The following is a 13,286-nucleotide window of genomic DNA, read 5'->3' on the forward strand; positions in this document are numbered from 1 at the left end:
CTGTTGTCACATGGCTTCGGATCCTCTGGTCTTGACTGATGTTTGACACTAAGTTTCCTTGTGGGGCTCCTGCCTTGCCCCTGTGACTGCCACTTTCGGGACATGGATGAAGAACTCTCTTGCTCCAGTCATTTCTCCCCCTCAACCTCTGCTTTTCTGGGGGTTCATTTAATACTGACTCTCTCTGTTGGAGTTCCACAGCTCCTCCAGGTCCTCTTGGCCAGGATTCAAAACAATTCCAGGCCAACCCTGTCTCTCATCTAGAGTACATCTGGTCCACAGAAAAAAACTAGTGTGGCCTTTGTGCTGACAGACCCTGGATGGATGGGCTGATTGCTCCCCCCGCTGACCCCACCCATGCCCCTCTTGACCATCATAGTCCATTTTAGCTCTCCCAGGTATGAGGCAGACAAAGGTCCCTTGTGTCCCCAAAGCAAAAATCAAGGTCAATAAGTGGTTTCACTGAAGCTCCCTCTCTAGAATAGGCTAAAGAGGGAAGCAACCCAAATCCCTCTCATTTTCTGCAAAGAAAATGCTTTGTAAGACTACTTTCTCCAAAGAAGAACTTATTAAATCCTGTCTATTTCCCCTTTTTATATCCACAATGTGAGTGAGAGTCTAGTGTTTGAACATTCTTCAATTTGATGTCTATAGGCTATTGCTTTTTAGAGCCTATGGCCAAACCTTCAACTTAATATCCTGATATATTTTCATTGATGCAACTAGAATATAGGTTTGCCTGCATGAGACTGAGATGTGAAATAAGCTCGCAAGACGGAATTTTGTTTCTCTTATTTGCAACTCCAAGCTGGTGTGGTGGCTCTGCTCATCAGGGTCTTCAGGGGTTTGGTCTTCTTCATTCTTATGAGTCTGCCCTTCCAAGGGTACTTTCCTCACCCACAGGATCCACAATTACCAGTATATCTTCACTTCAGCCACTGGGGCAGGGGAACATGGAAGGGGAAGGCATACTTCCTCCTTTGTCATGAATCAGAAATTGCACACATCACTTCCATTCATATCCCATTGGCCAGAATCCAGTCCATATGCCAATGCCTGTCTGCACAAGGGACTGGGAAATATGGTCATTATTCTAGGCAGCCATGCAGGTCAGCTAAAATTCTTTTACTATGGATAAAGGGGAGAATGCATATTATGGTTCAACTAGCCGCCTCTGCCATGCCATTCAACAAATACTGAGGATGAGTAATGTATTATGTGATGTGAACTAAAATTTCATGTTAGAGGATATGAAACTAGTCTTATCCAAATTTCTGAATTTCACTAATACTATTTTTAAACATTTTATTTTAAAGGGAATCCAAGGTCCTATGGGTCCACCTGGTCCACAAGGGCCCCCAGGACAAGGCTCACCTGGTTCTAAGGTAACTTTCTTTCTTTTCTTTTTCTTTCTTTTCTTTCTTTCCTTCCTTCCTTCCTCTCTTTCTCTCTCTCTCTCTCCCTTTCTCTTTCTTTCTTTCTTTCCCTTCCTTCCTTCCTTCCTTCCTTCCTTCCTTCCTTCCTTCCTTCCTTCCTTCCTTCCTTTCTTTCTTTCCTTCTTTCTTTCCTTCTTTCCCCAAGGTAACTTTCTAAATGAAAGCAGAGTTTAGTACATCCATAGTCTATTGCTGTTTCCTGGTCAGGAGCCAGTGCACTGGGAAAGCAGTAGATGAAATGAACTTAAACATCAGATTTCTACTTAATGCAAAACATTATGGATATTCCTGATGGTTTAGATAAGGTAATGTGTATTCTTTATGCTCTTAGACACATTTATTTATGCAGTGTTAATTTACTGTTTTATTACATTTTCTCAAGAGATCCTATTCTAGCAATTCAAGGAGGATTGTCAGTAGAGGCCACCTGTGGGCTTGCTAATTCATTCTAACCAACACTCCCACAATAGGTCAAACTCCTGAAACATTTAATTAAAGATATGGAGTCAGAAATACATAAAACTTTTCTGTGAACATGGGAATCTTATTATGTCCTAAATTAACAGCTATTATTTATCCTTAGGGAGAGGCATGGCACTTATTATTTAACTAGCTATACTTAATGTTGCTTCAAATGGTCACTAATGATTATTAAATAAATACTCCTCTGAGAGTAGTCACCTTCCAGTACACTCCTTAGAGATTCCCATGTGAGAAGCACTTGACGGCATAAAGTTACTGTCCTTGAGACTTTTGATCTGGGCTCACCATTGGAAGCTCAGGTCATTCTGTCTGTTCACGATATTGCCCTTGATTAGCAGTCACTTGGGCTTCTCATGTGTCAATTTTAGTTAATGTGGAATGTAACTGCCTATATTCCAGGTGCCCTCCACCTTTTAAGTATGCTACCTAGCCTGTATTTTAAGCCAGCCCATTATATATTCCAAATTTGGTACAACTCCATCTACCTAAAGGGATTTTAGGCATATATATATATATATATATATATATACATATATATATATATATACACACACACACACACACATATATATGCATACATATATTTGAATTACATAGAAACATATACTTAAAAACATAATATATTCACATATTTTCATATTTTACGTTACAACATATTGTGAGCATTGATATTAATAATATAATCAATATATATTTACTATATATATATTCAAACACATATATGAATTGAGGACATAAAGCTCTGTTTTATCTTATTGTGTTGTTGTAAGAGAGCACTTAGCTCTTAAGGCAGGAATATATTATTTTTATTTTACTGTTGTAGTCATATACTCTTCAAATACTCTTTCCTCACTAGGGAGAAGTAGGCCAAACAGGAGCTACAGGTCCTAGAGGGCCAGTGGGAATTGGAGTACAAGGCCCAAAGGTGAGATGACCATCCCGATCAGAAGCACTTAGATAATTTATGTCATATTATGTGAAGTTTCATTCATATCCAAATGCAATACAGATCATGCATGTGTCATCTATTATTTCACCAGAAGAGAATATTTGTTTGGAAAAGTGATACTCAGTGTAACTCTTATCATTTAAGAAGAACCAAAAATCTTAGTTTATTTTAACAACCGCTATCTGTTTTTGTATTCATATATTTATTAGCATCAGAGGCCCTCTTTTGGCACAGATTGATTCTTTAAGAACATTCTTGCCTGTCCTATTGTAAAACAGGGCACCTAGCACGGTAGGATTGCAGCAAAGGGTACATTCCTCATCTTGCTTGCCGCTGGCTTGTGTTTCAGGTGCAAGCTCAAGCTACTTCTTCAGAAAGTCGTTCCTTAAGCCTAAAGTATGCCTACCCCACTCCTACTACCCAGTTATTTTATGTCTCAGCCTGCAGTTTCCTTTGCTTTTACCACTTACCTCAACTTGCATGCTTTCTGAATTGCTTCTCATCTGACTAATCTGCTCACGAAAGACCCTGGTCAACATTGCAGCCACTGGCCACACATGGTTACTGAATGCTGGAAACATGTTGAGTGTGTAGTGGGATTTGGGATAAGTGTGAAATACACACTAGGTTACCAAGCTTGGCACAAAGAATGTGAACTATTTCATTACATTTGCATGTTGATTACGTATTCAAGTGATGAAATTTCAGATCCATTAAAGTAAGTAAAATACATCAGTAGAATGATTTTCACCTGTTTCTTTTAATTTTGTAAATGTGGCTACTAGAAAATTTACAATCACGTATCTGGCTTGCTTTACGCTACACTATTAAATAGTGCTTCTCACCTGTGGCAGGGACCTGGTTTCTTTTTTCGTCTTGTTTGTTAGTGGATCCCCAGTTTTAGTGACATGATAGGTACTCAATAAATGCTGTTAAGTAAATGAATGAATTCTTACTTTGCCCTTCACAATTTCTAGAAGTAATCCTGAAGGCATATAGGACCTGGCTAGCCACACTGAGGATTAAACTCCATCATTGTTTCTGCTGACATGGTCACTGTTTGTATAAGTATTTGGGATGTGTAAGATGTGGGTCTAGAAGAATATACACATTACATATACATAAACATACAATTACAAAGGCTACAAAACATACCAATATAAATAGCAATTACTAATATAAATCAATGGTTATAATAGCTGCCATTTGTTGAATGGTTTTGATGTGCCACCCAATATGCTAAGTGCTAAGTGTGACTTACATATATCACCATACATCTATGTAGTGTACGGATCTGTATATACACATATTACATCATTCATGTGCCAATTTCAGAAAGGCACTGTAGGATAGTAAGGCTCAGCAGTTATACTCCTTGTCTAAATCCCAGTTTTGCCACTAACTAGATGAACAATCTTAAGCTTCTCTCACTTCAGAAAAGGAAATCTTTCAAACATACTCAATAGTACAGAGAATAATGCAAGACAAACAAACAAACCCACCCATGTATTCCACAACCCAGCTTTATCCAATGTTAACATTTTGCCTTATTCATGCTAGCTATTTTTTAAGAAGAAGCATTAAAAGCATTAGTTTTAAGAAGAAGCCACCTGGTTGGCACATCTGGTTAAGCATCTGACTCTTGGTCTTGGCTCAGGTCATGATCTCACATGATCTCACTGATGGTGCAGAGCCTGCTTGGGATTCTGTCTCTCCTTCTCTCTGCCCCTCCCTGCTTGTGCTCGCTCCCTCTCTCTCTCTCAAAATAAATAAACTAAAAAAATTTTTTAAAATAGAGTTTTATAAAAAAAAAAAAAAAAAGAAGAATTACAGATATATGTAGAGGCCTCTGGTTGTGCCCCTCAATCTCATGGCCCCTCCCCACCCTCCCCTGATATGTTATTTTCATGACTTGGGTATTTATCATTCTTTCAAAGTTTTTATAATTTTCCCACATATGTTTTTATCCATAAACCACGTATATCTTTTGTGTGTTCTTGAACTTTACATAATGTATCATTCTGCCATATATCTGTATTCAGTCTCATGTCTTATTTGTTTTCCTATACCTTTAATTTACTCATTTTCTTTGTCTATGGTAGTCTGTTGTATAAAAATATCTCATTTAAAATGTATCCATTTTCCTATTGATTGACATTTAAATTGCTTCTCATTTTTCGCCTTTGCCAACAATGCTGCCATAAGCATTCTACAAGTTTCCTTTCGTGTAAGTCAGACTGCAAGTTTCTCTTACTAGTAGGTGATAAACACTATGAGCAGAATTGGAAGATCATAGAGTATAGGCAAGTTTTCACGTCTGACATTGTGAAAATCCTGTCCAAAATGGATGATGGGTACTCTGCCCATTTGCCCTCCTTCCAGCAGTATATGACAACGCTCCTTTCTCTACCTTCTGGCCAACAGGAAGTGTGAATGATAAATCTCATTGTTTTAATTTCTATTCCCTGGTAACTGTTTGAACAGTTTTTGTGTGCTTAATGGACCTTCAGGTTTCCTCTTTTGTAAATTCCTGTAGATATTCATTTTTTTAAAGGCTTGGTGTTCCTTTTTTATTAATAGCTCTTTCTGTATCTGGATATTAATTCTTTGTTGTTTAGGTTGCAGATATCACCTCCAGGGCTATGGCTTGTCTTTTTTACGGGGTACCTTTTAGTATACAGAAGTCCTAAATTTTGGTGTATTTCTATCCCATTATGGTCTCAGCTTTCTGAATATTATACATTTCTTGACTCCAAAGTCATAAAGATCCTCATGTATTTTCTTCTTAAAACCTGGTGTGTTTTTGTTTTTTAAAATTTAGGTATTTAGTCTTTATTCCACTACAGTTTATTTTTTGTATATGGGGCAACGTGGTGATCTTTTTCTTCCCCATACAGATAACCAGCTATCCCCACATCAGTTACTGAGCAGTCTGTCTTCGCTGCACTGATTTGTAACTACACCTATGTCATACATCAAGCTCTCTATGTGTGAGGATCAGTGTCTGAGTTCTCTATTCTGCCCCATTTGTCTATTTCTCTCTCAGAGCTATTACATCTCTGTCTTGATTATGATCGACTTATAAGTTTTATCATCAACAGGGAAAATACTCCCAATTTCTTTCCTGGTTATTCTTGAATCTAACATACTCATTTCAGGATTGACTTGTCAAATTTGACAAAATATCCCATTGGAGTCTCCGACTAGCGTTGCATTGAACCTTCATATTAAATATTGACTCTTTCAGGGACGCCTGGGTGGCTCAGTTGGTTAAACATCTGACTTTGGCTCAGGTCATGAGCTAACAGTTCATGGGCTTGAGCCCCATGTCTTTGTGCTGGCAGCTCAGAGCCTGGAGCCTGCTGTGGATTCTGTGTCTCCCTCTCTCTCTGCCCTTCCACTACTTGCTCTCTGTCTCTCTCTTCCTCTCAAAAATAAATAAAACATTGAAAAAAATTTAAATATTGAGTCTTTCAAACCACAGAGTAAAACTAATTTTCAGGGAAAAATATTTGTCATTTTATCCATATAGATCTTGTAGTTTTTCAGTTATAATGGTACATTGGAGGGGATCCTGGGTGCCTCAGTCGGGTAAGTGTTGGACTTCAGATCAGGTTGTAATCTCATAGTTTGTGGGTTCGGCCCGCTTCGGGCTCCGCTCCCTGCAGACAGCTTAGAGCCTGGAGCCTGCTTTGGATTCTGTGTCTCCCTCTCTCTGCCCTCCCCACTTCGCACTCTGTCTCTCTCTCAAGAATAAATACACATTTTTTAAAAAGTACATTGGAGAAATGTTTTGCATTGTGAATTGTTTTCTTTTTCTACATCTTCTAATTAGCTATTCCAGGTCTACAGGAAAAGTATTATTTTGTTGGTGGTGGTGTTTGTTTTTTGGTGTATTGATTTTTGTATCCAGGCACCTGACAGTATCTTTTATTTCTATTTTTAAGTTTATTTATTTATTCATTCTGAGAGAGAGAGAGAGCAAGAGTGCGCGGACAAAGGGGCAGAGAAAGGAGAGAGAGAATCCCAAGCAGACTTCACACTGTCAGCACAGAACCCAATGCAGGGCTCCATCTCACGAACTGTGAGATCATGACCTGAGCTGAAATCAAGAGTCAGATGCTCAACTGACTGAGCCACCCAGGCACCTTCCTCTTATTGTTTCTAATTGTTTACAAAGTCTTCGTTTTTTATTCCCTGTGTACGTAATCATATTGTCTGAAAATAAAAACTGTTTTACCTATTTCTTTTTAGCTTTTTTCCTATTCATTTTTAAAAATTATACACTGACAGGACCTCCAGTGCAATGTGTAAAAGAAGTGACTTCAAAGGAAGTGCTTCTAAAATTTCACTTAAAAAATTTTTTTAAATGTTTACTTTTAAGAGAGAGAGAGAGACAGAGCACAAGCGGGGGAGGGGCAGAGAGAGAGAGGGAGAGAGAGGGAGAGATGCAGAATCAGAAGAAGGCTCCAGACTCCGAGTTGTCAGCACAAAGCCTGATGGGGGGTTTGAACCCAAGAATCTCGAGATCATGACTTGAGCTGAAGTCAGATGCTCAACTGACTGAGCCATCCAGGCACCCCTAAAATTTCAATTTTAAGTGGGATATTTATTGTAGGGTTTTGATAGACAACCTCTACTATGTTAAGATAATTACTTTCTGTTTCAGTTGTACCAAAAGTTCCTTATTAATTATGAGTATTGGATTTTATCAGATTCTGCCTCTACTAAGATAATTGTTTTATGTTTCCCTTTTAACCTGTTAATAGTAGTATATTGCATTTCCAGAATTTTTAGGTATTGAACCATTCTGCATTCTTGACATAAACCCATCTGATCATGATGTATAGCTTTTTTAATGATAGCAATTTAATCGACTAATCTTTTATTCAGGATTTTTTCATCCATTTTAAACAATTCCATTTATTGCATAGTTGACATACAATAAAGGCACATGGTTAAAGTGTACACTTTGATAAAACATATGTATATGTTCTTGAAACCATCACTAAAACCAAATAAAGTATCCATCATCCCCCACCCCCAAAATTATTATGTGTCCCTTTGTAATACCATCCCTCCATCCCTCCCTAACTTCTCCTACTGATCTGCTTTGCAATCTCTGGTAACTATTGATCTGCTTTCTGCCATTATAGATTAGTCTGCATTTCCTCGAATATTATATTAATAGAATAATATATCGTGTAAGCTTTTTTCTCTGTCTTCTCTTTTACTCAGCAAAATTACTTTGAGATCCATGTTTAACATCTATGAACAGCTTCTTTTTTTATTGTTCTTTTTATTGCTGAATAGTATTCCACTGTATGGACATACCATAATTTGTTCATCTAGTCACATGTTGGTGGGCGCTTGGTTGTTTCCAGATTTGGGATAGTATACATAAAGCTGTTATGAACATTTATGTACATGTCTTTGTATAGACATATGCTGTCATTTTTCTTGGATAAATGCCTAGGAGTGAAATGGCTAGGTCATATGGTAGGTATCTACTCAGCTTTTCAAGAAACTGCCACATTTGTTTCCAAAAAAGTCTTTATTTTGTCCATATTTTCACTGGGTATGGCATTCTAGGGTGATGGCTGTTTTTGTTTTGTTTCTTTTTGTATGTTCAGGATGTTGTTCCACTGTCTTCTCACTTGCATTGTTTCTGATGAGAAATCTGTTAGAATCCACACATTTGTTTCTCTATATGTCTCTCTTCTCTGGCTACCTTTTAGGTTTTCTCTGTATCACTAGTTTTGAGCCCTGTGATTACAATGTGCCTTAGTTTTGTTTTCTTCGTATTTCTTGTGCTTGCAGTTCATTGATTTTCTTGGGTCTGTAGGTTGGCGATCTCATCAAATTTGGAAACATTAGGCCATTGTTTTTCAAAATATTTCCCACTGTCTGTCTTCATCCAGGAATCTCCATTTTACTTCTATTTGGCTGTTTTCCTGATGCTCTGCTCACTCCTTTTCAGTCTCTATTCTCTCTGCTTCATTTAAGATAGTTTTTACTGCTATGTCTCTCAGTTCATTGATTTTCTGTGATGTCTAATTTGCTTTGAATTTTATCCAGTGTATCTCTTCATCTCCTACTTTGCAATTTTCAACTCTAGAAGTTCAATTTGTATCTTTCTCTACCTTCCTGTCTCTATTTAATGTATTTCAACTTTCCTTTGGTTTCTTGAACATATAGAATGCAGTATAATAACTGTTTCAGTGTCCTTACCTACCAATTCTATCACCTGTGTGAGGTTTTTTTTTGGTCAGCTTTTTCCTAGTTTCTTTGAATTCCTGATAATTTTTGGCTAGATCCAAACTTCATAAATTTTACCTTTTGGGGGGCTAGACGTTTTTGTATTCCTATACATATCTCTGTATTTCTATGCATTGTCCTGGATTCTTTTAAGTCACTTTAAAACAGCTTGAACCTCTTGGTCTTGCTTTTAAGCTTTCTTAGGTAGGACTGGGGCAGCATTTAGTCTAGGGTTCATTTTTCCTGACTACTGAAGCAAGACCTTTTCTAGAACTCTAATACATGCCCTCAGAATTGTGAGATTTCCTTTTTTGCCACTGGAACCAGGCACCGTTTCTGGTCTGCTGCCAGTTCTTTATACTCTTTTCGGTTGGTTGTTTTCTGGGAGTCAGGTAGTTTTGTCACACTGTGCTGAACAGTATTTACTTGAATATTTGAGGGGACACTCCTCAGAGCTTCATTGTTCTGTGTACCTTCTTCCTATCAGGTAATCTAGTCTGTGAATTTTTGATACCTGGCTTACCCAGACTCCTACCTTTGTCTCCTGAAATTGGAGAGATTTCTGAACTTTCTCCAGATTCTCCTTCCATACACCATGGCCTGGTAACTACCCTGGCAACAAACTGGAGAAAGTATAGTGTTTACGTAATTTGTTTCCCTGCTCCCCGGTATTATTATCCTTTATTACTGGTGTCTAATGTTTTGAAGGATACTATTTTATATGTTTTGTCTGGTTTTTAGTTGTGTCAGGGAGGAAATTAAATCTGGCCCCTAATCCTGCATTTTGACTGGAAATTTACATTATATCTATATCCATAGGTAGTCTGGTCTACAATGTAGTTTACTCATCCTATTATTGTGTGACTTTAATTAAGGTTTTATTACCCTTGTGAAATAAATTGGGTAGACTTCCTTCTTTTACTGTTTTTCACAACTATTTGTATAAGATAGGGAATATCTGTTCTTCAAAGGTTAAAGAATTTATAAGGCTTGACTGTTAAGCCAACGAAGCCTGTGATCTTAGAAGGAAAAGAAGTTAGAGATTTTCATTACTGATTCAATTTTTTGATGCTTCTCTTTCATTTAGCTCGTCTGTTTCTCCTATGTCATTTAAGTGATTTATATTTTTCTTAAAGATTATTTATTAATGTTCTCCAATACATTTGTCTGAAATTGTCATGAAAATTTTTCTAAAATTTTTATTATATGTATATAGTTATATTTCCTTTTAACTCTTAATACTGTTTAACTGTGACTTTTATTTTTAGTATTAGTAATTCCTGCTAGTAGAGGCTTATTTATTTTATTAGTTTTTAAAGGTAATACCCTTTAATTTTGTTACTTTTCTTACTTTTGGCTTTCAACTTTATTACTATCCGCTCTTATCCTTACCATATCCTTCTACTTATTTTTAGGTTTACTGTGCCTTTATCTTCACGAGTTTGGTTTTTTTTAGCTAAGTTAGGTGAAATGACTTTCACTTATTTTTAATATTTTTGCTGTTAATGAATGCAATAAGCACTCTGGCACTGTTTGAAGGTAGCACATGTTATCTCTAAACACTTTAAAGGGTGTATTCTTAAATACAAATTAACTTGAAAGCAAGTAGCAGTACTGAATATTAGAGCTGAAATTTCACTTTCGTGTTAACTTCTTAGGGTTGCTATACAAAGAATCACACACTGTGGTTCAACACAACAGAAATTTGTTATCTCACAATTCTCGAGGTTCAAAGTTGAAAATCAAAGTGTCTGCAGAGTCATGTTTCTCAGAAACCTGTAAGGAAGAATCCTTCTTTGCCTCTGCCCAGCTTCTGGTGCTGGCTGCCAATCCTTGGCATTCCATGACACACAGTGGCACCACTCTTGTCTCTGCCTCTGTCATCACATGGAGTTCTTCCCATGTGTCTGTCTTTACATGGCGTTTGCTTCTTCTTCTAAGTACAGAAGTCATATTGAATTAGGGCCCACCCTGATGATCTCATTTTAACTTGGTCATGTCTATAAAGACCCAATTTCCAAATGATGTCACATTCACGGGTACCAGAGGTCAGGACTTTGACATATCTTCTTTGAGGTTACAGTTCAATCCAGAACAACATAATCCAAAACTGAGATCCAAGAAGTTGAAGTAACTTGCCCAAGGTCAAATAATTTCATTACTACTGGTTACTACTCAGATTTCCCCATTCAGAGGTTTGTTTCAAATATTGTAAGATATACAGTTGGTAAGTACCTCAAAATGGTGGTGCATAAATATGAATTTAAATTATGGTAAACATGACACTTATAGATAAATATGAATTTCTGGGAAATAAAATCTTTGCTCATCCACCAGGGGGAGCCAGGCTCAACAGGGCTCCCAGGACAACCAGGAGTACCAGGAGAGGATGGGGCTGCAGGAAAGAAGGTAACAACAGTATGTTTTTCCGTGACTAGAGTAAAAACTATTGAACCACGCTGATACCTTGGTCCTGCAGGAACTCAAAGTAAACCATCCAGGACAAGCTTAGTCTTTTTAAAACATCTCATAATTATAAATTTCCTTTTCCACTTATTTCAGAGAGGAAGAGCACCAATTTAATGGGTGAACAGGGTCTCATGCTCTCTGCTTTCTCTCTGGTGTTTCGACCATGGTACCCTCCAGTGATCTAGTCCCTTTGTGATTCCTAGAAAGTACCTGAGTGTAGCCTTAGAGAAAAACACTTTTTCCCCCTCCAAAATGAGAGGCTGTAAATGCATTCTGGATGTAAGGCCATTGTAAAGATTTTCTGAAGTGTTATGAGTTGACATTTGAAATACTTATTTTTCAATATAAGTAGAGAAAAAAGCAGATGGAAAGGCTGAAGGTCTTTCCGTTTTTTTTTTTCTTTTTAAGCCAAACCATCACATGTGAATGATGAGCCATAGGAAAGTGAGTATAGTCTTTGAAAATTGGCTGAGAAATTGGACTTTTTCATATTTCAGCGGCTCTGAGCTAAACTAGAGCTTGATATTAATTTATTAAAGTTGGTAGATTTCCAAATCCATTTTAAGACTAGAATGAAGGTCTTATTTTGGAGGGTCTCAGCAGAGAATCCACTGACCAGAAAAGGAGACAAGGTGGGCTTACACAAACTGTCCATGGAGAGTCAGCTAAGGCATCATTCTCATTTCCTCTAGGGAGAAGCAGGGCTTCCAGGAACAAGAGGCCCAGAAGGACCACCTGGAAAAGGACAACCTGGCCCTAAGGTATGGAATTGACAAAGTGTTGAGGAAAGCAGATTGCCCGAGGAGACAACTGGGGAGAAATTCGATTGTTAGACTGGTATTCCTGCTATGTCACATGCGTTTACTTCTGGTTTAAAATTATGGATCTAGCTTGTCGGAACCTTTGAAAGACAGCAAGTATGTATCATTCATTTTTGTTTTCCTAAGATCTATCATAAGACCCAGATAATAGGAAGAGTTCAACACATGTTTTCTCAATAAATGCCCACATTGACATTTTAGAAACAGAAAAGAAGCCTTGAAATACATCCTTGAGACTTGAAAGTCCATATATTTTCTTCAAAAATTTATAGAATCTCACACAAAGCAATAAGAAATAAGTCATAATCCCAACCTTATTAAATGGAGGTGCACTTTCACAACTTGGCCTAAGTTTATTTTGCACATTATAGAAATGCTGGTTGAATAACATCTTTATAAGTCAAGATAAGAATATCCAAATTCATCGACAAGACCACGAGTGACATAACCTACAGACTCTAAGGTGCCAGATGTTCCTGCAGTTTTTGTATAGTCATCAATGTTCATATAAAGATTATGAAGAATTACATATGAGTAAAGTAAAAATAAAATCTGTATAATTATTAGTGTTCTATTTATAATTGTCTTTTTTTTTTTTTCAACGTTTATTTATTTTTGGGACAGAGAGAGACAGAGCCTGAATGGGGGAGGGGCAGAGAGAGAGGGAGACACAGAATCGGAAACAGGCTCCAGGCTCTGAGCCATCAGCCCAGAGCCCGACGCGGGGCTCGAACTCCCAGACCGCGAGATCGTGACCTGGCTGAAGTCGGACGCTTAACCGACTGCGCCACCCAGGCGCCCCTATTTATAATTGTCTTAAAATGGTCATTGAAAACCTAAGAAATCTATGGTTTATGCAAATATTGGCTA

General features: G+C 37.5%; 1 protein-coding gene across 1 annotated transcript in view; it reads left to right on the top strand.

Moving 5' to 3' along the window:
- Nucleotides 1-13,286, top strand: part of COL28A1 (collagen type XXVIII alpha 1 chain) — a 177,412-nt gene that overhangs the window by 69,443 nt on the left and 94,683 nt on the right. Inside the window, exons 17-20 of the mRNA XM_040471592.1 lie at nucleotides 1,317-1,385; nucleotides 2,776-2,844; nucleotides 11,464-11,535; nucleotides 12,288-12,356. Coding sequence (XP_040327526.1) covers nucleotides 1,317-1,385; nucleotides 2,776-2,844; nucleotides 11,464-11,535; nucleotides 12,288-12,356 — 279 coding nt within the window. The remainder of the gene's footprint in view (nucleotides 1-1,316; nucleotides 1,386-2,775; nucleotides 2,845-11,463; nucleotides 11,536-12,287; nucleotides 12,357-13,286) is intronic.

The sequence above is a fragment of the Herpailurus yagouaroundi genome, unplaced genomic scaffold (genome assembly GCF_014898765.1).
Source record: "Herpailurus yagouaroundi ecotype Mexico unplaced genomic scaffold, PumYag 100, whole genome shotgun sequence".
NCBI lineage: Eukaryota > Metazoa > Chordata > Mammalia > Carnivora > Felidae > Herpailurus > Herpailurus yagouaroundi.